The following is a 25800-nucleotide window of genomic DNA, read 5'->3' as shown; positions in this document are numbered from 1 at the left end:
TCAGAAGAAAAAAAATATTACCCAAAATCCCTTGCTTGCACTAAACTTTTTTCTTCGTCGCTTTAGAAGCTAAGATTAAGGATTTTTAATAGTTTGCCAAATGTTTTGATGCTCTTTGTTCGGACGAATACCATATAATGTAAATTAATAATAATCGTTATTGTCCAACTGTTTACTTGACCACCAAAACAAACGGAAGTGATGATGATGGGACCGGGTAATCGAATTTAATGTATATCTTGGTTTCTTGAACTTTTTTCTCTGATATGTCAACAACTAACGGAGTTAATGGTATGGGATCTCGAGGAATACCACATGATAAGGTATGCTTTCTTTTGCATCAGTTATTTCTTTCAAATTTTTGTTTACAATGTATTTTTCTAATCAGCTGATCAGTAGCCATGCAGGTATAGTTGTAAACAAAGCAGTTAGCTAACAAGGGTTTCCTTTATAGTACATGGACCTCAAACATCTTATACATATTTATTTAAAATGTGATTTGTTTGCTGTATGTTGTATGATTATTGATGTTATTCAAACAGATTTTGAATGAAATAAAGATCTGCACATAAAGCCATTGTATTATATGTTGCACTGTTATAATCAAGTACAATACTGTTGCACATTATTAAGTACTGTAGTAAGATGATGAAAGTTAAGTCTCAATCTTGTTTAATGTTGTTGACAGAAAAAATTGTCATGATTTTACAAACCATCCTTTCAGCATACTGGAGATAAAATATTACTTTATTATTAAACCAATCTAAGGAATGTGAGAATGTCCATCAAAATTTAGGTTAATTTTGGAAACAATATACTTGGTTTCATATTGAACTCTTCAGAATACAAAAGAAACATTTAATTTTAAATAGAAATAGCATTTCATTGATATTGTTGTGTTTACATCAAACTTTTCATAATTTTTATTGTTGAAAGTTAGATACTTGAATATATTAAAAGTAGATCAAATGTTGAATATGTAGGGCTATGAACATGTCGATTGACCGATTAAAGTTACATTGTGCAGTTAATTATTGAAATAAACAACATACTACATTCACCATGATTACATGATTTAAGAATGACATTATATATCTATGCTGCAATTTCTAAGACCAGAATACAGCTATAATTGTTTTTTGATGGTTAAAGTTTAGATAGAATTTTGTCTATGAGCTGTATGGCTGTTGACCAAAAAACAATACAGAATTGGAGATTAATCAATGTGTATAAAGAGCATGGATTAGGAAAATAAATTTGCTTAGCTGTCATATCCAAATTGGCCTTTGAATATTTTCAAAGCTGTTGATTTATTTAAAATGGATTAGGAAAAATTCAATGTTTTTTTGTTTTTGCTTGTCTCAACATGTATTTAGATACCATACAACGATACTGCTAATTATGTATGCTGTGAAATTAATTTGTTTAACAATATCATTTGAAAAAACAACACCCAAGCTTGATTCCAAGACAATGACATGTTTAGTGTGACATGACATTGTTACTTGCCTCAGGGATTTTAAAATAAAACTGATGTAATTATGTCAACATCTCTTGGGTGATCTTATGATCATATATTGTTACTTATGAACTGGTATTACTATTGTCAAAACCATGTTATACATGTAGCAAAAAGGAGAGGAGGGTTTTAAAAATTGCATTATTATTGAGATTGATAGTACTAGTTATAAACTAGAATAATCTGGGCAGGTGAAGGTGGGAAAATGAGTTCAGGCTCTTTCTAAAGAACTTCTGGATCTGATGCAGCATCTTGGCACCAGCTTGTTGACAAGTGCTTTGTTGAGATTTGAGAATTGATTAGTTGTGTAACACATGTCAGGACTTGACCACAGTGGGCCCTCTCTGTAAACATTTCTCATCAGGAAGTCTTGCCGTATCCTATTTCCACTGTGTGTTTATGAAAAATTGCATTTATGAACATCATAACTCAATAACATCTGAACCTGCAATGATGTCATGATCAAATCAAGTTTGCCAGAATTGTTGTTATTTATGCCTGTAACCCCCACCCCCAATACCAAGGAAAATTGGCCTGTCATTAAACAGAAATAATTTATTAGTCTTATGATGGTTCATTGAAAATGTTGATTTACTTTGTTGATGAATTGTGCAAAAATTAGATGTTTTCATCAAGCTATATTGGATATAACCAGTGATATCATTACTTTTATATTGAAAAGTGTCTCCTAGAAATCCACTCAAGCTGGACCCATCGTAATTTGTTGAAACCAGATTTCTGTAAAACTAATTGGTTTATAACCATTAATAATCAAGTACCATTATTATTTGCACATTGCACATTTTACTGTGTAATTTACTTATCATATATTGGTTACAAAGCTTCCTTTACAACTGTCAGATAATCTTAATTTGATATTCACTAGGGTAGAACATTTTATTATTAAACCTTTGCTGTAGTTGTACCCTGAAGGGAGTTGTGTAAATGTGAAAGGGTTTTTTTTCCCAACCACCTCTAGGACTGTATTATTTTGTGAAGTGAGGTTACTCATTAGAGAGATTTATAGAGTGTACAGAGAGTGGACCCCCTGCAGCTTGATGGTCTAAGTCTGTAGAACACTGGTGTGTTCCTGATATTAAGCTGAATTAAATTATCACCCTTTATATAAATCTTCATTTCCTAAATTATCATCCCTCATGGTTGAGAGGAGGTGGGGTGGGTGGGTTCAGACCAAGGTGTGGTTAGATGATTTGTATGTTATATCAATTCTAACATCAGAGGTTGATCTTGATGTAACCTTTAGTTACATTGAACACACATTATTGATAGCTGGCGCAATCACACTGTTTAAATGGGTTTTAAGAAAATGTCACAGATCAAATGTGAATTCAATATTTGATTAAGCAGCCATCAGTAGGAGAAAGCTATAAACAGACTCCAGACCATGTTTTGAGATAACAACGTTTCCATGTATAGCCATATTGCCCATAAGCAGTGGTATTTTTAAATTTTGGTTGTTCATAAAGTATTAAGGGTGTTGTTTACTCAGGGTTTGAGTTCTCAAATTCCGATTGTTATAAAGTTCAATGTAATGAGTAAAATTTGTTCTAAACACAAAAAGTATTTATGAAATGAATAATTATTGACAAAACATTCAATAGTTTTACATTATTATGGAATTAGGCTCAAACAAAAATTGACTTTTAGCCAAACAGAGGATATTCGGACTAAATTTTGCAGATTTTGTTTTCTGCTAAAAGTTTTTTGGCACTAGTCTAATATTCAAAGTTAGGATTTTATATTTAAGTCTATGTAATTTTGCATATTTTTCGTTGGTTTTACCTTACTTATTCATTAAAATAATCTTATGGCACGAATAATAAAAATATTGAAAAATTCTTAAAAACAATAAAAGACACCATATCTCAAAATTTTGATCATTGACCTCATATAAATTTTATGGCAACAAAATAAGGTCAATATAAGTAGTTCAATATCATAAATGTGTTTGTATTATCATCATTCAATTTTTTGTAAAATTGGATCAAATATGGGTAGGGATTTGAAAACTGATAGAGAAAATTCGGACTGAATTATTTTTTAAAATTGCCGCTGGAATCTTAATGCTGTGTACTTATTTAGTGCCACTACCATTCATAAACTGTATCTTATTTTTTAAAGTGTTTAATTATTTGTAATATTTTTATAATTAAGAAAATCTCAATCATAGTATAAAATTTTATGGGATTTTTCTTGATTTTTCAATATATATTTAATGGCCATTAACTCAAAAAGTAGGTCATTGACCTACTTTTCTGAAAGTGAAAAATAACAATACAAGCCAAGGTCTATAACACACAATAGATGGTTTTCCATTATCATCAGTGGATTTTTTTTTCATTCTGAGTAAACGTCATCCTTAAGGAATGTATTTAGATATTAGATTTACACTGAGTGATAAACAAGACTTCCCTGTGATGGATCTCGTTAGAAAGTGTTCATGTTTATCTAACATTATGTCACTGATATAGATGAACTGATCAAGGCTTCTAAAACATTTTCTATTGATTTTCTCTGCATCTCCAAGTATCAGCACAATCATCTTAATTACAGTATTGTCAATTTTGAACTAATTATTCATATTTATCCCCTGTCTGTTGGATGCTAAGATGGCCTTGTTTTGACTGTCTTAGTTGTTGGGTGCTGACTTTGATGTAGACGTTCTGTGTGATGTTTAAAAAAAAAAGATAATGAAAAAATGTTAAGCAGGAAGTATTTAACATAAATGTATATATTTTTAACAGATTTTAAGGAAGAAAAAAGCTACAATGTATCCATTTTTTAAAGTGATCCACATAAATCATGAAAGATTTTCTTATTGATGCTGTAATAAAGTAGAAATAAAAATAAATATGAAGTGCAAATAAGAAAAAATGGAAGCCCTATAGATCAGCCACACTTGATAAATGTTTTGCTAGCTGTTGTGTCTGAGTTTATGATATATTATATGCCATAATACTCTCCTATATAAATATGCTAACATTTAAAACTCTTAAGCCTCTCTTCACTCATCTTGCCCTCTTTCTTCCCATATTGTTCAATCCGAGGAACGGTGACCTTGGAAACAAACCCAATTTGTTTTTGAGTGCCAGATCAAGAGTATTCATTTTTTCTCAAAATATTTACTTTCTGTATTGGAAAGATGCAGGGATAAATTTAGAGCAATGCACCAGTGAGGAAAGTAAACACGTTTCTCAACAACATAAAGCCTCAGATCTTGTGTGTCGTGCATATTTGGGAGGCTTGTAAAAATAATCAGCAGATATATTCTAAATGTGTACGGCATACAGCTTTCATTAAGGGTATGTTTGTAATAAATTGCTAACAAGCTAACTATGGTACAGCATTGCAGCTGAACAATTTTACAACTAGCCAAGGGTGACCTTCTGTAAGGAAAAAAGAAATATGTGACATCTTTTTATACCCAGATACAATTTGCTGATCTAGCTATTTTGAAAGCTTTGGGAAGAATGATAATGGTCTGACAAACTGTCCACAAGTACTGAAAAAGTACTTCTGGTTTATTGTTTTATAGTCCTTCAAGTACGAGTTTTATCTTGACACACTTGCTAATTTTCACAAAGTCTGTAAATTTATCAGTTCCAACAATATAGGTGATGTGTTACAAGATGTCACATTTACCTTAAACCTTAATGCCAACTTGTGTGAGGGGCAGGAGTTAAGCACCCTACCTCTCCTCTAAAAAGTTAAAAGATGAACTTCTACCTATCTGTACACTGGAAATATCAAATAGGAATTGGAACAGTTATTGAGTTAATGTTTTCTAGGTTCAGTAGATTCTAATTGAATGAAGCTTGAATCATACAACTAGGTCAGACCATTAAATTTTCTGATTTGAAAACATTATTTTTTTTTCTGCAATTTTAACTCAAGTTCAAAACAATTTGTTAGATGTTAGATATTCTCTCTCAAGGGTAAAGTTATATGTTTCCAATCAAAATACACATATACCGGTATTACTCTTATTCTATTTTGTTTTGTAATGTACTACTTGCAGAACATTGAGAAAATGACAAGATGATACACAGCATATGATTTTTGTATTGCTACATGTTTTTCGTATTTAATGGCACTTTATTGAAGCCATGATTATTCAACATGTGCATGTTGCTTTAATTTACAGGTAAATTTACGCCTGATTCTGGTCAGCGGGAAGACGAAAGAGTTCTTGTTCTACCCCAACGACTCAGTGGCAGATGTAACAGACTTTGTCTATAGAAACTGGCCACGAGGTAACATTAAACCTTTTTTTCCCAGATGTAACTTATTTAAAAGAAGATGTGCTAAATTATGGAAAATGTGTCATGTGACTGAAACACCACCCTTTCCCCCATTAAATTAACCCCCTGCTCCCTTGTAAAAAAAAAAATCAAAACAAAAAAAACAAACATACAGATCAAGCAACATCAAGCCATTTATCAAACATTCTATCAAAACCAATAACATTGCTATGGGTTTCCAATTGACTTTTTGTCATTTATCCATTTTTATACCAAAACTGGCCAGAGCTTGTTGCAAATTTTTAATATGTTTTTGAAAATTTAGAAAATAGCTTTTAATTATAGGCATTAATTATATGTATTAAAATACCAGTACTTAAAATCCTCATGTCCTTTCCTGAAGCTGGGTTAACATCTAATATTGATGTCTAGTTGCTATAACATTGCTTGTACAGAAAATGCAATGAAGTTTATTCACAACATGTAATGGTTTTGCATCCGAATAGAATTAGTCCAGTAGACATAACGGAACACATTTTACAACTTATTTTCATGTATCAGACGTATTGAAGATTTATGGACAACCACAAAGAAATTGAGCATTACTTCTGCCATTTAAAGAACATAAATGTTTCAAAGAGTTGTTCTGCTGCTTTTGATAGAAAGAAACATAAAAATTACATATGTGGATGGTGATCACTCGGGGAAGAAATCACCATTTACAGGGATAATAAGTATTCTATATTCCAACAAGAAAGATAAGGTCGGGTACAGATGAAATATGACTCTGCTTGTCATAATTACATCTCTAAAAACTGCTGATCAAGTGGGTGGGTCTTCTTGTAGTATTTTCTGTGGAGTTGTAGGTAAATTTCTTCTCATCTTTGGAATCTTTTTTCCCTCTCTTGTTAATTTAGGTGCCTTTTGAAAGAAGAAGGATAGATCAAGTAATATGGGGACTTGGAATGATTAAATGCTGGGCAGATTAAAGTAGAAGCTTATATAATTAATTTTCCTGGTATCCTTGGGGTCATATAATGTCAGCACACCACGTACAATTGGTTTACAAGAGGCAATATCCAGCGGAGGCTAGGAAATGTAATATAATATAGACCCCTTTTTGCTTCAACATTTGTTAATGTATTGTGAGGTATTGATCTCAGAGACTATGGCAGTGCCATGCTGCTTCTGCCTTGTCATTCAGCAACCAAGGTTTGTCAAGTGATTGAGAAAGGATTACAGAAGTTCAGACTGGGTTTTGTAAGGGAATAAGATGGATATCAAATCAGATGATGACAGATAAACAGCCAAGAAACATGATCTCCTGGGTTGGGTTTCCCTGGGGAGAAGTGTGAATCTGTGAGCAACATGGCAGTTAATACATTCATCTCAAAATGGTGACAAGTGAAGGATAGAGGGGTGAAGTTACCCAGTACAGTAAAAAAAGCTGTGAAACAAAGAGTATTGTACACAAAGAACAAGATAAGGGTAGTGACCGTAATATTAAACCTAACTACTGCATCTACCAGTACTTATCAGCTTCAATTTTATAGATACAAGTATTTGGTGCAACACCTAAAACTGTTACAATTTTTGCCCTCTAAGTTTTGCCGTACATGTTGAGTGATGAATATAAATGTCACTTATGCAAGCTTGTTTGTTAGAGCAATTTTTACCAGTGCAGAAAGTTTATTGGAACAAACCATAGACAACCACTTTTCCTTGAAAAGTGCTTAGTGTGGAAAAAAGAAAGTATTGAATGTAGACATTGGCACATTCTTTACCCCCCTCTCTTCCTATCTCTTCTCATATTGTGGACAGGACTCTTAGAAAATGGGGGAAAAAGAGGCAATTAGATGGAATTCTTGAGAGATTTATTTTTATGGGGACAAAATGAATTATGGAATTTTGATTAAGATTACAATGCTTCAGTATAAACCAATCTTAGATATCTCTGTTCAATACTTTGATGTAACATTCTCATTCTTTTTCATGAAACCCTTAAGACGCATAATGATGACCAACTTAAATATTAGCATGGAAGAAAATTTCAGCAGAGTCTTGTTATTATGAATGGCTTGTGTAACATTCTTTTCTATAAAAAAAAACTTGAGATCAGATATGAAACCATAAGTTGATTTTTTCAAATACACTATGTTAAACAAGATAAACATAAATAAGATTATGAACGAAAGGCTTTTTTTTTTTTTTTTTAACAAATGAAGATAATCAAGAGATAATTTAAAGAGGTAAAAGCACTAATACAGAAATGCAGTATGTGTTGTATTGTCTTGTGGATCTGAACAGGGAAGGGAGAGTTGGGCAAATCTAAAACCTTTTTCTTATGTATCAAGAATTGTGAATTGTACATTGTAACCAATCATCAATTACTGTGCCATTTCAATTTTTCTTAAACATGACCCTCCTTTGAAATTAAATTTGGAGCATTTTATGAACCTGTTTAGTGACAATGAATTTAATTAATCTAAAATTAATAAACCATTACCAAATGTGAAAAGTGTAACCATTGTAATATCAACAATTAAAGAACTACTCAAGGATCATAAGTTGATTAGATATTTGAAATCTAGAAATCCAAAGATTGAACAGACAAATTTGCAGTAATACATGTACTACTGTATAGAACCATTTTAACAAGACCTTGGACTTTCAGTAGGATGTAAAGATCTATTTCTTGCATCAAAACAAGTAAAAATGACACTGGTTGAAAGCAAAATATACACCGATGCGATTGCGATTGCATGCTCAAAAGCCAGACAAATCCTGTTAATTTCAAAGAGTCGTGACTGAGTGGCCTACAATGAAATAGACAGGCCTACGTCACATTGTTGTTTGACTCAACTACCCAAAGTCCAAGCTCTTGTTAAAATGGTTCTAAAGAGCAAAGATCTGTAAACTGTGGATGTGAAACCTACAAGCCCTCTATAATTGTATAATTCTACACTTTTATTACTAAGAGACATTCATCAGTTCGATTGACAAGTTGAACTTCATTGCTGTGTAACTCATCTAAAATTCATAGTCTGAATTATCAATTTCTATATCTAAATTGTATTTTATAATATGTATGCGAGTTGTTGAATTATGTAAAAGGATACACCAAGTTAACAAATGTTAAGGGTGCATGCTATGTTCTTTTTATCCTGGTGTTTTTTGTGTTACAAAACTGATCCTTTCCTTTGTAGAATGGTCTGATGAAAATCCACCTGCCAGTAATATTTTACGCCTTATATATCAAGGACGTTTTCTACATGGAAATGTAACATTAGGAGGTAACAATTCTCATTATTTATTGCCTTGATGACTGATTTCTTTTCGATATGTTGAAAGAGCCGCTAAGATATTGATGCAGTCTGTACTGTTAAGACGTACTGCCCATTTTTTAGTACTTAGTTGTAAAGAGAGAAATCTGTGAGAGATATAGATAGGTTTAAGAGGATTAGCACATTTTTTCTTTCATTATGTCAATTGTTAATGCAATGTACTTGTGATCTTATTAAAAGTTTAGATGACATAAGATTTCAGAGTGTAAATTTATCTCAGCTAAGTTAAGCCTGTATTTTTTTTCTCAGTTGTTTTTTGCAAGGTTTTGACCGTTATTTTTTGGTAAATGGCAGTAATTCTGTTTCTATGACTTACATAAATACAGCAGTCAAAATAAGAATTCATGAGGACTCTATTTTTCATGGATTAGGTGGGTACATTCCTCACCAAAAATTAGCATCCATAGCAAATGATAAAGCACAGTCATTATTTATTACATGCAAGTGAATCCACAGAATTACATCCCAAAGAACCTCTCAGCATTTGTTAATCCTTGATCATGAATTTTAATGTTAATGATTTCACGGAAAATCAAACACATGAAGTAGACTTTGAGGTTTTAAACTACCTGGTATTCAGTTTTTGAAAAACATATAGGTATATATTTATAGGTTGTTTTTGGAAGTCAATAGTTTGAGGGTGAGACCAAATCATGTGTGAAATTTTGAACTAGTATTAATGATATTCCCAGAGGTCATCTTTCGTGCAAAAAAAGGAAGAGAAAAAATAGTAACTAGCTGGGGCTGTATCCGTGTAAGACTATTGATTGCGTTGTAGTGTGCATTCAACGGGGGTATTGATCTGGTGGTTACAGCAGGGTAATGCTTGCGTCAAGCCAGAGCAGTTTGTAATCACAAAGTAAAATCAGATGTCAGCTTTCACCCAGGGGGCATGTAATGGCAAAGTCACCAGAACTCTTTATAGGTTCCAATAAAAGACAATATCAGAAACAAGCTTCTGTCTTAATGACAGACACTCTCATTCTGTGCCAGAGCCTACTCAATCTTTTGGCTGGTCCCACTGGAAGAAAGTGGTTAGTTGTGGTGCTAAAATGATCTTCAAAGATCTTAATTTGGTTTGCTGAAGATTCATCGAGTCTTTCATCAGATATATTTTTTTTGCCTGTCATTTACTTGTATGATGATAATTAAATTTCTGTATAAATCTATCATAATTTGGACAGTGAAATCAAGCCAGGGATTGATTTAATAAATCTTTGTTGCATATCTGTATTGGAATGTTTTTCGTAAGGGATTTTATAAGTAGTTATTTTTCCATTAAAAAGGCATTGTGACAATGCCTTTTACAGTCATGATTTTGGTCAAATTTCATTTTTCAGGTTTTAGTTTTTACAATGCTTTAATTAGCAATACGTTTCTAATGATCAACCAAAATTTGAGTGGGAGTCGTAGAGTTGTAAGCGAAGATACAGCTCACAATTCTTTGTTATGTAAACAAGGCTCGTGCCATGTTTTTGCTTTCATTGGTTCAATATACCGGTAAATCTTCTCATTTTTCAACCTGATTTTTTCGATTTGCTAAGTCATTTTGAACATATAATTAAACAGTTTCTAGCATTTGTCACATTCATTTGTGGTCTTAAACCTGGAATTTACCTGCCAACATTCAGTATGTAAACAAAAACATGGCATGAGATTTGTATACATATATTTACATTCCACATATTTTTTGCTTGTAAAGTGTGTTGAAAGCTACGGCAATTATAACACTGTAATGCACACAGGGTACTCAAAGGTTAAAATGACGAGTTTTATTATGACGTCACAAACGTTGAACGCTGTTAACTGCAACGTCACAAGCGAAAATCAAAGTTCACGTTTGCGGCTGTTACTTTGGCTCTTCCATTAATATGAACTTACCCTTAGGATAAGATAGGAATTTTAAGGTATAAATTACATTTGCAGACAAGGCATGAAGTTAAAATAATATAAATATAAGCATTAAATCATGATTTTTTGAAGTATACAGTATCATAACTGCAGCGATGTTTGCATACAAATTTTCTAACGTACGTTACTCAATTTGTATGCACACAACGCTGCAGTTATGAGACTGTATACTTCAAAAAATCATGATTCAGTGCTATAAACAAGAAATTGTGAGCCCTGTATCTCACTTGACGACTGACACTCAAATTTTGGTTGAATATTAGAAATGACGTAAATCACGTAATGAGGCATTGTACACATTTAAAACAGAAAAAAAATTTTGACCAAAAACATGACCTTGCTCCTTTAATATAAGGATCTGGTACAAATAAAGTTGAGTCTGTTGTCAATCTATTCTACCATTGCTTTGAGTTGAGTTCATGACATTGAATAAATTGATTTAAATTAAGTCAAAGGCAAGGTCAATCAAGGTCATGACCTTTCATTTTATATTGGATGATGGAATTCTAATGAGGGAACCTGATAACATTTCAGGGGCTTAGTATTTAACTACTGCTACAAAGTCTCCATACAAGACAATCAGCATCAACATCACTCAAATTGCTAGTAATATGTGAAATGTCTCAGTTGAAGGAATATAAATTCAAAATGAGAAAATTATCGCTGAAAATAGGATTTTTTGAAAAATCTGATTTTGGGTTTCGTTTTCAGCTTTACAACTTCCGCAGGGGAAGACAACTGTCATGCACTTGGTGCCCCGAGAAAATTTACCTGAATCAAACAATCAAGGTATAGTGTATATTTTTGATAAAGGTAATCTAAAAGCAGTACATGTACAACATTTCTCACAGAACGGAGCAGCATATAGTATATATTTGATTTCAAACAAGTTAAACAGTTTTGCCATTAAAAAGTGTTTCAAATAAGAAAAGTTTATGTATATAATGTCAAAGTATTGGATCAGGTTGTTTACATTGCAGGTGTCCTTGACATGCTAGAGTTTTTTTAGTGCTTAGTGTTTTTGATAAGATTGATGCTATATCAACTAATGTCCTTGTGCTATTTCTTAAGTATGTCAAGGTATAAAAAGATTGGAATACATGTAATTGCACTCTTTTGGGGATATTCTTTAAATTATAAAACAAGGGTGAAAAACAAGTGAGATTTGTGTATATTTTTAAAAAGAATGCATGATTTGAAATTGTTTGCATCACATTCCCCTCATTGCTTGTAATATTTATTTTATCTTATGCACATTTTAATTCAATCCTCTTGTTTTCCAGGACAGTTAAAAAAGGACAAAAGTGGTGAAAGCAATTGCAGTAATTGCTGTGTCATAGTGTGACATCTCATTCTTCATCATTTCGTATTTTTTATCCAAACGTTGAGGTAGAGGCATGGGCAGTGATTCGGCCCCCACATGGTCGTTTTCACCAGCTGGGCTGTTCTCCGCGGAAAGGACTCTAGCATCTACATATTGACTTTTTACTAAAGCTAGTCTGTGATACCAATATATAGAGGGATTTTAGGGAGGATTTTCAGGGAACATCTGCAGACATTTTTTTTTTTGCAATGCTATAAATTTGCAATTTACAAGGAAGAAAAAGGGAGGGTTTTGACAGATTACAAATATTTGTAAATTTTTCATTAGACTCAAATTTTTGCTATGTTTTATTAAAAAGAAATTCTGGAAATAGCAGTTGCATCATGGTACTTTTAACCCATATTTTTCTTCTGTGCTTTTCTTCAGGTCCTTATCATGCATAGTGTTAGAATTTGTGAATCTTTTGCTTATTAGCTATATTTGACTTAAAAAGGCATTTAAAATGTTTTAGATGAACAGTTTTTGTTCTTGTCTTGTTGATTTTATTAATTCATTTTGACTGAACAGAAACAAATCAAACATACAAACCCAAATTGGTGTGTCCACATAAACTAATTTGTGAAATAGATATATTAATGTTATATTCTGGAGGCAGACACAATTGCATTAATACAGAAAATCTACTAGCTTGAAATTGGCCACATAGACATGGCAGACAGTTATAAGTCAATACAACACTGATTTTCTTAATGTAAGATGATAGTGGAGCCTGGAATTTGTCAGTTGTTCACCGTTATTGGCAAAAGAATTCTCCAATATCAGGCCTCCAAGGTCAGCTACACAAAGATGGATACATCTCAATCTGTCTTATATTTTACATTTTGTTTGAAGGGAAAAAAGCCAGCAGCCAAAGGCCTTATAATCAGTGAAGATTTACAAGAGTTACACATATTATAGCACATTGACTACCATATTTCCCATAATGCACTTTTCTTGTTTTCATACCATTTCTCATGATGCACTTCTATTGTTTTCATATAAATATATATATTGTAAGTGTTATTGTGTGAAATTTTTAAGTTTTAATTAATTTATTCATCTGATTAAAACATTTCAAACTGCTCAAAATTTAGAGCATTTTTTTCATCTTTCATCGTATTTTTTATAGGATGATTATCAACGTCTATTGTTATACACGTATATTGAATAAATATGCTGCCTTGGTAGTTGTGAAATTTAAAAGATGCTTCAATATTTAAACATATGCAATGTTAAAATTATTCATTCTGAATGCAAAATTAACTTGATATCAAAATAACAGTAGGAAAGGTTTGTTATATTTAAATCATTACATGCGCTCAATTGAGTTTTATATAACCAATTCTTAAGGTTTAATCAAAAGATGTTTAGTGCATATAAAGTCTTTGTTTTTATATACAAACATTGATTTTGAAAATTTTCATTTTTCTCTTTAGTAAAACTATATATAATTGTGATTAAATCCTTGATCAATCCATGGAAACATAAACATGAGCTGTCCGTGTTTTAACATAAATCTACATGAAAAATCAACAGGTTATATATAAACACCATGGCAGTGGACATTGTGCTTGTTATTCTAGATAGCATCCTAGTCTGTTTAGAAATGTGATACTCTCATAACTTAGAAATTTAATAATTTTAACATGAAAATTAATTACTTATATATCTTGATATTGTTGTAACAGCTATCTGAATATAAAATGCTTGTTCAAATGAATTTCCTAATGGTTTGAAATTCTGTATATGTTTAATCCAAATTACTGTTTACAATATCCCTTTGTCCCTGTTTTCTTTTTCAGTTTAAATAAATTTGAAATTTTGGCCTTATTTTTCACACAACCTTGGCAGCATTGTTCTATGCAGTTTTATGAAACACAATGTGGAGATGTACACAATACAATCTTCAATCAAGGCATATATCCAGCAACACTTATGTTACCAAAGGAGTACACCATGTTATGAGTTCCAATCAGATGCTGTGATTTAGCTATTTGATGTTATCAAAAATTAAAGACTGTCTCAGAATTTGTTTCAGAGAGTCATTGATTTGGTCTTTGTTTCAATAGACTTACATTACTATCATATATGATAGGACCAAATTATGTTGATTTTTTTTCCTCTTTTTCTAAATGAAGTAAAGTCAGCTTAGTTTAGCTAATCATATTAGTTTGAATACCATGTTTTATACTATGGTATGCTAGATTTACACTTCATTTGATCAAGATTGAGGGCTTATTGTAAACTTTTTGTCATGGCCACTTTACATGTTAAAATTCATGTTTCTCAAAGCTATAGCTGTTCTTGAAATTTAAGAAAAAAATCAATATTTTTTAAATTGGGTTACATGGTATATATATTTACATTAACTTGAAATATTGCCTCTTTTTAGGGGGAATCAGAATCGTTTAACATCCCTTCATGTTTTCTTAAATCAACTATTGGAATTTTTTATATTTAACAGTCTTGTTTTTTGATCGATTCACACCAGTCACCTCTAGTCTTGAAAAATTACTTGTAAGAAAGCATGATTTAAAAATGCACAGTTCATTTCAATAGCTGAATAAATGTTGATATCTTTAATAATTTATAAAAAAAAAAATGTGCTTGTAATATATATCTGGAAAGTTTGACCTGTACATGTGCACAATGACAAAGTCATCATTTGAACAAGCCAACCAGTCATGATGCCGAAGTTGGTGCTTCTCAAATTTTGAATGTAGTACCTTGTTTTATATATATATCTTATGTATATCTGTAAATTTCTGACTCTGTATGTATATCTGGTTAATTTCTCTCTTGACTATTGTGTACTTTATAAATCCAATTTTCTTTCTTACCCCTCTTCCTAAGAATGTTTTATTAATATCTAGCTGTGAAGTGCAATACATGAAAGGCGAACATTTTTCTAAAAAATAGCTGCCATGTATGAGAATGCAGAGTATTATTACTGAGTATATATAGAAGAAAACTGTAAGGTTTGAGTGTTGAGGAAGTGGAGTTTGTGATATCTAGTTATTATGTTACAGACTGAGATGTTCCTGTCACATGGCTGTCCTGGATAGCCTCGTTTTCATCTGCTTAGTAAGGGCAGGTCAGTCAATGATACTTGTTGTGGAATCTGTCAGATTTAAAAAAAACATGAAAATTAAAAACTACAATGAAGATTTTAGTTCCTTATTTTTTAAGACTATTAAATTTATTTAACAGTTTTTAATGCTAGAAACTGGTCATGGAAAAAAAATGTGGTTTTTTTGCAAAACAACCTACCCCTACCAACCCTACATGTCATAGTACCGCTGATTGTCCCCTGTATTGACCCAATAACCTGAATATTTGGAGTCATTGACCCCACTTGATTTACAATCTGAAGTGTGTACAAATGTTTCATAGTCTCGTCATATGATAACAATCTTATCAGAGTAGTTTGAAACCTGGGTAGATGGAAAACGGCAGTCGACCAAAGTTTTTACTGCAAAGTGTACTAGTGATATTATTTAGGACATATGTGAATTGTTCAATTACAGGCTTTGGCAATTCACCAGAAATTAGGTGTAATTCAAAAAACCATATTAATTTTTCTGGTCCATTGTATATTCAGAGTCAAGATTAGAAAGATGCACATAAAGCTCATTTGTACAGTAGTTATAGCTCAGGGTCCTGATCAAACAAAGGAAATAATACAAAAAGCATTTTAGAGGATGTTGCTTTAACCTTAATCTCTGACTTGGAGGTTTAGGTCAAGATCATATCTCATTCTTTATCCAACAAGCACTCTGAGAATCAAGTATGAGGCAATTAGGGCAAGTAAATGCTGTCTGGAAAAAGAGTACAAGTAAAGGTCTGCTTTGACCTTGACATTTGATCTAAAAATTAAAATCCAGTTATGTTCTTGCATCATATTTTCATGCACTCTGGTGGTAAAATCTGATTCAGATTGGTCAAGGAAAGGGAAAATATGGCATGGACAAGGCTTTATCACAATGGTCTGCTATGAACTTGAGTTTTTATTTAGATATTGGTTCAAGGTCACTACACACCCCTTACTCACAAGCCCTCTTATGTGAAGGCATGGCTCAGATGGAACTGGGGAAAAAAATATAGTCTGGACAAGATTATTCATAGATGTCTGCTATGACCTTGATCTTTGACCTAGAAACTTGATTTTAAGGTCACATTACACCCTTAACCCAAAGGTACACTTTGGGTGTTACAAGTACCAGTATGCATATGAATCAAATTTGGTGAAGGGGAAAGATTACATGGTCCTTACAAAGATATTACACATTAATTCATTATGACCTTTACCTTTGACCAAGAAAGTAGGTCAAAGGCCACTGTTCACCATTCACCCAAAGGTACTCATCGGATGAAGTATGAGCCAGACAAAGGGGGAGAATTAATGCTGTTGACAAATGATATGGGGCAGATGAAAGGACAAACAGACTGATCACTATAGCTAGGGCATTTGGAGAACCTGGCTTAGTTACAGTTTATTTTGTTTAGAGAGTCATGTACATTTTTCCACTTGTATTTATACTGAATAAACAATTCAAGTTCAATATACCTATTAAAAGTACTTTGTTAAATTACCAGTATAAATTTCTATTACATTACATTGTCAATTGTTTAATGTGTTGTGATACAATATTTCATTAACAAAAAAGAAAAAGTGAGCAAGCTTACAGAATTCGAGAATTTATGCTCCCCTCTTTCTGGACATGCAATGATACACATAATGATCAAATAGCAAGGTATGCAATAAACACACAAAATAATTTGATAAAGAGCATAACTTGCAAAAGACTTCCTGCAAAAATGCACATCTATACCAATGTCTTTAACAATTAAAAAAATTCTAAGTTCAAAAGGGCTGAAATTTCCAGAAAAATGATGAAATCAGAATTTCCTGGTAATATGCCCATCTACACATTGTGTCCTTAATGCCTACAAAGTTTCACAAAATTCTATGCTGCGGTATAAGAGGATATGCACTTACAAACCATTTATTATTAAATTCAATATATGGCCAAAATTCAAAAGGGCAGAAATTCCCAGAAACATTATAATCGAATCGGAATTTCCTGGTAATATGCATAGCTGCAGATTATTCATAAATACCTACAAAGTTTCACTAAATTCCATGCAGTGGTTTAAGAAGAGTTGTGCTTACAAAAAACCAGACTGACGGACCAGTCAAAAACATTACACCCCAAATTGCAACCTCATTGCGTGGGGTATAATAGGGTAAAATTAGTATGAATTCATCTGGAATATCAGTAGAAAAAAATCAATAACAAGATGTTTGTGAAACACTTATGCCCCCCCTCCCTTGGAAACATCCACAAAGAAAATGAACGTATTTAAACTGCAAATATTTGGAATTTTTCTAAGTCCAAGGGGCATAACTCTGTCGGAAATTGCTCTATCATACCCAAAATCAAACTTGACCTAGATATTATTTAGATAAACCAGCATACCAAATTTCATATTAATATGTGCACCCTCCGCGAAGAAAATGAGCAGAAACTGCAAATAACTCAAATTTTTCTAAGTCCAAGGGCCATAACTCTGTCGAAAATTGCTTGATCGTACCCAATATCGAACTTGACCTAGATATTATCATGATAAACCTGCATACCAAATTTCATTTCAATATGTTAAAATTCATCCTCTGCAAAAAAAATAAGCGGAAACTGCAAATAACTCGAATTTTTCTAAGTCCAAGGGCCATAACTCTGTCGAAAATTGCTTGATCGAACCCAATATCAATCTTGACCTACATATTATCAAGATAAACCTGTATACCAAATTTCATTTAATATGTTTATCCAATGCGAAGAAAATGAGCAGAAACTGCAAATAACTGGAATTTTTTAAGTCCAAGGGATATAACTCTGTTGAAAATTGCTCGATCGTACCCAATATCGAACTTGACCTAGATATTATTATGATTAACCTGTATACCAAATTTCATTTCAATATGAACGGAAACTGTTGGTGGACCGACAGACAGCAGCAAAGCAATATATGCCCTCCCTTCTTCGAAGGGGGGCATAAAAAGAGTGATGATACCATTTTTCAATTTGCCAATGGTTATTATCAAGAGATGGTACATGCATTATGCCAAATTTTGCCTTAATTTGAGTTTCATTGATTGATTTATGCACTGTTATTACTAGATTATCTAATGTGCCACTAAGTAAGGCGAGATAAATAATTTATGAAATCACCAGGATTCTATGAAATCATCATTCCAATAAGTACCATTAATCCTTTATATGCTATTTATATGATGTTAGGGTTTTTCATACCAACTTCATACCACATAGACCTTTATTATCTTGACCCCATGTTCATGATTATGAAAATTCTTTATTCCCTCCCCCTGAAAATAATATGATTTGAATTTGAACATATTTTTATTGTACAAAAATACAATTGGGATTGGGCTCAAGTTCCATAACTAATAGACCGCCCTCTCCCAAGACTAATAAATAATTAGCCATATTGCTTATAAATTACTTATAAAAGTGACCTTGACCTTTGACATAATACATAAAAATCTTCCTCTTGTTGTGATCATCATTCTGAAGGAAGCATATTCACATACCTTAATTGTAAACAATATACAATTGGTCTATCTTTCCTACAAGGTGTAGAGAGGTGTATAAAAATTACAATTCTAGTTTCAGTCTCTTTTCATACTTTATTTCTCAATGCACACATCTTTGAAGAGTGCTGCTAAAACATTCATAAAAAAGAAAACAAAAAACAAAAACAACTTAATTGTTGTCTACTCTAAAATGTTTTGATATTTGGACCTAAATATCTCCACCAAGATATCTTTTTGAATACAATGAATTCAGAGAAAAATTAACACTCCTTGCATGTAAAATTTTAATTATGGTATGGAGTTGGATTTAATGTATACATAAAAAAGTATCAATATATCTTTGCTAAAATTGATTATCAAGGATTCCCTAGAAATCATTAAAGAAATGTGTACAATCCTTAACATGATGTTTTGGACCAGTCTTTGCTGTTTTCAGCAAACAAGCTTGCTGAAGAGAGCAATTAGTTTGTCTTACTTGAAGATTTATGATTTCACTTTGTCACTGAATCACATAAGATCATTGAGATGGTGACCATCTCAAAGGGCCCCCAATTTCAGCCAAAGAGATTAGGAAGAAAGGTAGTTTTAGAAGACCCATGAAGACTCTTTGGATAAAATATGATCCTGACAGGATCAAGGGGAGAGAAAAAAGACTGCTACTGCTGACCTTTTATCTATGTAAAAAAACTTGGTTCAAGGTTACTGTACATTTACCCATGAACACTCTTTTGGTAAATCATGGGCTAAATTGGGCCATTGAAGAGAAGATATGCTTACCAAGATGAAAATTATTCACCAAGATCAACACTGACCTTATACATAGAAACTTATGTTAAGGTCACTGCATTATTTACCAAGTTCAACAACACTAACCCTATACAAAGAAGCTTGTGTAAGGATCATTGCATATCCTTTACATCGGAGCACACTTTGGGTGAAATATGGGCCAAAAGGAGAGAAATTTTGCTGATATCAGTAAACAGACCGACTGATCACTATGGGGGTGTAACTGCAGAGAAGAGCCCTAACAAATATTGCTGTTTTGGTGGTTATGGTGGGTGGAGGTGAGTGGGTTTAAACACAATAATTGAGCTAGCCTTGAAGTACTATATTCACCATGCTCTTCTAAAGATATTGTACCTCTAGCATCACTGAATTACTGAACAAGCTGATCCAAACAAAATCGACTGTTAAAGTATAGATATATAGTAGCTTCTCTTGCTCTGGAATAAGACCCATAGTCCTCTGCGTTTCCAACACACAGAGTTGGTTTGATACAAATAAACTCTGGTGGAAGTATGTTGCTCTTGTCAATTTATATGACATGGATTAGTTGAAATAAAAATACCAATATTGCTGTATTATAAGATTGATTTTCTAATCTTCATGACCTAACTGTAACATAGAGTAATGATGTTGTTCAGATTTTTTATATCAAAAGTAACCTTATTCTTTAAGGTCTATTCAATATAAGGCTTCTTCCTATACTTAAACACAAGGCAGGAACACACGCTTCACATTTGAAACCACAAGCTAAGAATTATGCGCAAATGAACACAATTTTATTCCTTTTTTTGAAATTCAGACTGTAGAATGGTCTGACTTTTGGACAGTTTATGTAACAGTTTTCGGTTAAATTTGTCCCTCATTGGCCCAAACTGCATGATGTCAACTGGCTCTTCGTCAAACCAAAACTTGTCAAATTCCCAGAACACATGACCTGTAAGTAGAAGCATATTAAAAGTTGAATATTATTGAGCATTGTAATCCTTCCTTTTGTCTTGATGTCTGAGTAGGTATGTCAGCTAGTCACAATGAATTTCAAATATTGTATACAGGATCATTTTTGCCCTTCCACTTGCGAACAGTTTCGCCTGGTCTTGAATTCACCCAGACACAGTTGTGTTTAAAGAAAGATAACATTGGCATTTGCCCAGTCTTAAATTTGCCCGCTGGCAATGAGGGTGAAAGGGGCAAAAATAAAATGGAGGCAAATATTTCCATATATAAAATATTCATATCAGCAATATTAAAATTGATAATGTGGAACATTAATAACATGTATTGATTTCAAGTTTGTAGAGAGTCTTAAAATGTGCTTGTAAGTGATGTTATACAAATAAAGGCTTTTATGTTAAAATTTTTGTTTGTTTTGTTCAACTTATCTTTTTATCAAGAAGTTTAAAAATACTTAATATATGGCTTTAATTGATCTCTTACAAATCTGAATCTCGGAAGATTTCAGATTTCATCTAAAAATGTGTGTAAAGTCCAATCAATTGGCCATTCTTTTATGAATGTAAACAATAAAAGTGAAAACTACCATCATCATATTCCTAAATAGCATACACTTTGCCATGCATTTGTTACCTAAATATGAAACACATTATGGTTTCGGTTCATCCATGATATTTTGAATGATATGAAATGACCAAGAATAATTAAAAGTTTAATTTGGTATACTTACAATAAACCTCATGGAAATCTTGGATTCTTGGTGCTTTTTCTGCTATATTGTAGAAGTGAGTGCGTAGCGGTCCATTCACTAATGCTTGGTAAATCATATTGGTTAAATTGATACCCAACAATTGCCAAGGAGTATCTGGGAGAAAAAACCCAAATCATATACAAAAACATATGTATTAACAAATAAGACAGACAATTTATTTAAATTTTATTTCAATATTGTGATGCATAACCCTAACAATAAAGAACAATCCATTTACTTTAAATAAGATATATAAATTTTAAATCTTAATTTGAAACTGTGTAGTTATACTGAAAAATTTTAAATGCTTTAGCTTCAGGGTCAGTGTCTTTGTGTTGAAAGTCAAATAATAACATACACAACAATGATTCCAAGACCTCCATCTGATTAAAATCAGATCCTCGATCCACGCCTTGTTTTTCTATCATTGCTACATGAGGATATAAAGAAACCCCGCAATTTGTCCAAAGCCTATACTTACCCATATTTAGGATGATGAGATCGAGAGAGAAGATGTTTTAACTGATCAGAATATTGTATGGCAAAATACCTGTAATTAAAAAATCTTAATATTAATTTGAGAAACATTTTTTGCATTTCTGCAGCATTTCCTTTATTGAATCATTTAATGGTATAGCACTGCCAGCTATAACTATAGCGCTTTTCAAAGAATATATCTGTCAGTGGTGTATTTTTTTTTTTTTAATTCTAGTTTTTCATTCTAGTGAATGAGTATAGTTTGACACAGAGATTTTTATATAAGATATTTAAACATTTAAGGTTATATTGATGCAGACAACACTTGTGATAGAGCATAAGGAGTTGTTTAATAAACTTTACAATTTTAAAATAGCTTTCTACAAGAACCATGTGGGGCATTTAATGACATGTTCTCAGCTAATCTACATGCAGCTGTCTGTCAGGTAGACAGGGTGAATTTTACACCCCTTCCACCCCAATCCCCAGTTTGATTTTGGGGAAATGCAATGAAAAATAAGATTGTTATTCTAGGAGCATATTAAAACTTGGAATATTTAAATAAGGTTCATGCATATATCCATCAGGTATCAAATTTTATGAGCATTGAATAAGAATACTAGCTTATAATAAAATGTAACATTGACACTTACAAAAGTTGATTGAGGCCTAAAATACCCATGCCTCTGAAATCTGTCATTGGATCCTCCCCTTGAAATCCTATAATAGACCACTGTTTGGATTTTCTGGATTCCAACTTCTCATCTGGCATTAAGATTTCCCAAAGCTGAAACGAAGACATGGATTATATGAGGAACTTGTGAGCCCACATGTTGTGTTCCCAACAAGTCTTATTGTTATACTTTCACGTCAATTAGTGGGTTAGTATATGATTTAATGAATAACACTGTTATCCCACTGCATGCTATATAATGTAGTATAAGTACATGTATTTGAAACATGACTGTTATAATAAAACATTAAATGCATCATCCGTGCAAAGCTGGTCCATTTAGGGCACATTTTGTAGTTAATATTAGACCTGCTTCAAAAACTTCAGCATGGGATTATTTTTACAGACTTATGACTGAGATGACTGAGAATATCACTCAACATCTCATCTGAGGTGAGCTAAATTATAAGGCATTTGATTACATTTACCAGATACTGTTATATACCGTTACCTTCATTAATTTTTCTTCATGTTCTGGATTTTCTTGGGAATATGGTGTCTTCCTCATCATTTCCACTTCTCTTGTTAATCTTTTGTATCCACATATTTGACACAGGCAATTTTGAAAATCTCCCCTAAATCTGAAGTTATTTAAGTTAAATACATTACATGTAAACAAAGCAATGTAATATTTAACAGATTTGTTTGCAGTTATTTCTAGAACATTATCAAACACTGTGCAACTCTTATGTCATGGAAGTAGATTTAACCTTACACTTAAGCCTTACTTCATGTGAACCTCTGGCACAATCTGCTTAATTCTCATAACCTCTTCAGCGGCTACAAGAATATCCACATCCTCTTCCTTGCTGAGCTGATGAAGATATGGAACATTCGAAAGTTTAAGACTTCTCTCTGTAAGACAAGAAAGAAAAACACAGTAGAATGTTACATTTTTATTTGTTGTGACAAAATTATAAACACAACTGAAATTCCATGCACTTGAGGTCTGAAGTGGGCTAGCTGCAGATCTGCATGTAGCTCACTGGTCTGATAAAAAAAATTGGATGGACGACCAGAGAGCTAAAGGGCCACCCACTGAAAAAAGTGTATATTTATTTCATACAAAAATGTGTGCTGTTTCTTGATTTATTTCTCCATATATTCAAACTGCCATTTAAAAATACCACATACTATGTGTTCTTAATATATTCTTTTACTACTTACAAAACAACACATTCCCTACTGTTAATAGCCCTCCTAGCAGTCCTATGCCTGAAATTAAGAACATAAAAATTTTGACCTATCTATACTGTCAGGGCCAAGAAAATTCAGTCCAACGAACTTTGCACATGCATATGACTTGTACAAGCATTTTGTTTTGGAAGTAATATTAAAAAGGTTATGTTTGGAACACATGGTTAGTAATATTTTGAAATACACAGAGAAATAAATCAAGAAACAGCATTTTTTTTTTTTACATGCAAGAAATATACTTTTCTTTAATGGGTAGCATTTGCCATTTTACCTCTCTGGTCATCTATGCATTTTTTTTTTTTATTTTAGATAAGTGAGCTACAAATTGGCAACTAAAAGTGGGCCTGTCCAACAGAGGATGATTAAACAGGCCCTTTAGCCTAAAACCACCACGACAATGTCTGAACTACATAACTATAGTTGAACTTCTGTATCTCAAACACTGATATCTTGAATACAAGGGATATGTCAAAGTGTTAAAGTGTAAGTCTCAACCACTTATACATTAACTATTTTACTCATGATAACTCAAATACTAAGATATCTTAAAGTTTTTTAAACAGTCCCATCTAGCCAAAGATAACGAGGTTTGACTGTATTTGATACTTGTCTGATGATGGATACTATTGGGGTGCTGCAATTGCAACGATTGAAAGACGGACAGGTACACTCCTGCCAGGGGAAAGAATCTGCATAGGGATGTTCACTATCAATGGCAAAGATCAATTTAAGGATGGGAGATATGTGACAGTCAGACCACTTGACCGTTTATGCCATGGTGTCATGGTTTCAACTGCAGATATGCAGCAAAATATGTCAAATAAACCTCGTTTGAGGTGCAAATTGTGATATTATGTTGCAGGATAAACAAAATACATGATAACTGTCTTGAAATATGAGCGATATTTGGGCTCAGGTCGAAAAGGGCTCAACAAGCCTCGATCATCCTCTGTCACGTTTTCTTACCCTCGCCAAAATATAGCTTATATTTCAAGACAGTAACCATGTATTTTATATGTATGGTCCGTCATTATTTCTCCCATCCTGAACATTTCAATATAACTATAAATATTAATAAAGGGTTACCTATAACTTTTAAGGGGGAAATAAATGCAGACTGGTCATGAACATGATCAAATCTCAGAGAGCCTAAAGGTCTCTATAAGGAGAAATAGATCACAGATCAATATACAGAGTCAAGTTGCATGAAAAATCACACTTTTATACCTATTTTGAGAGTTCTTTTAGCCCCCTTTCTTTCTTCATAAGTAATACGCAGAAGTTCACATTTTCCTGTTGCTCTTCGTAGAACCCACTTCCACATGGGACGTATCAGATAGAAGAACAGGGTAGTCCAAGCATTTTGCAACCAATCACTCAACATGGGTACTACTTATATAAATAATGTCTAACTGAAAAGATAATTATAAAATAGAATGAATTCATTTAACCTGCATATATCTGTAATATATGTAACAAGGTTTACATATACTTTGTTTATTAATATTATAACTAACAATTCGAGAAGAAATCCTGTTATTAATCATCGGATACAGTGGCTGATGAAAACATAATGAAATTTGTCACATTTTCATTGGTTGTTAATTACTGCTGTTGTCATAAGCTGCAATTTGACTATGACAGGTGCTCGCATCTATATTTTCTTTAAATCGAAACCAAACAATTCATTTATATTTCAAACAATGGCTGTCATTACGTGTACAAAGTTTACACATTCAGAAATGATGAAAACAACTGTAAATACCGGAAATGAAATAAAAAGGGTAACCAAGTTACATCCAATCATCATTCTTCTATTTTTGCCCACATCAACAAAGCTACCTGCACTGTTTCGTATAATCATAATCTGCATTATCATGCAGATAATAT

The 25800-nt window shown here is 32.5% G+C and overlaps 2 protein-coding genes across 2 annotated transcripts; one reads left to right on the top strand and one right to left on the bottom strand.

Moving 5' to 3' along the window:
- Position 1: 1 nt before the first annotated feature.
- On the top strand, positions 2–15564 carry LOC105327756 (ubiquitin-like protein 3). The gene is made up of 5 exons (XM_011428380.4): positions 2–323; positions 5685–5793; positions 8988–9074; positions 11748–11825; positions 12320–15564. Exons 1-5 carry the CDS (start codon positions 267–269, stop codon positions 12379–12381), a joined length of 393 nt encoding a protein of 130 aa, XP_011426682.3. The 5' UTR covers positions 2–266; the 3' UTR covers positions 12382–15564.
- A 4991-nt stretch (positions 15565–20555) lies between these two features.
- LOC105327743 (ELMO domain-containing protein 2) lies at positions 20556–25796 on the bottom strand. The gene is given in 9 exon segments (XM_066074968.1): positions 20556–20735; positions 21483–21597; positions 21599–21617; positions 21985–22053; positions 22634–22767; positions 23165–23294; positions 23442–23568; positions 25138–25322; positions 25676–25796. Coding segments are annotated over 8 exon segments (909 nt in total). The 5' UTR covers positions 25295–25322; positions 25676–25796; the 3' UTR covers positions 20556–20577.
- Positions 25797–25800: the final 4 nt, after the last annotated feature.

The sequence above is a fragment of the Magallana gigas genome, chromosome 2, assembly GCF_963853765.1.
Source record: "Magallana gigas chromosome 2, xbMagGiga1.1, whole genome shotgun sequence".
NCBI classification, from domain to species: domain Eukaryota; kingdom Metazoa; phylum Mollusca; class Bivalvia; order Ostreida; family Ostreidae; genus Magallana; species Magallana gigas.
Note: the sequence above shows the minus strand (reverse complement) of the source record. Positions and strands in the feature narration are given on the sequence as shown.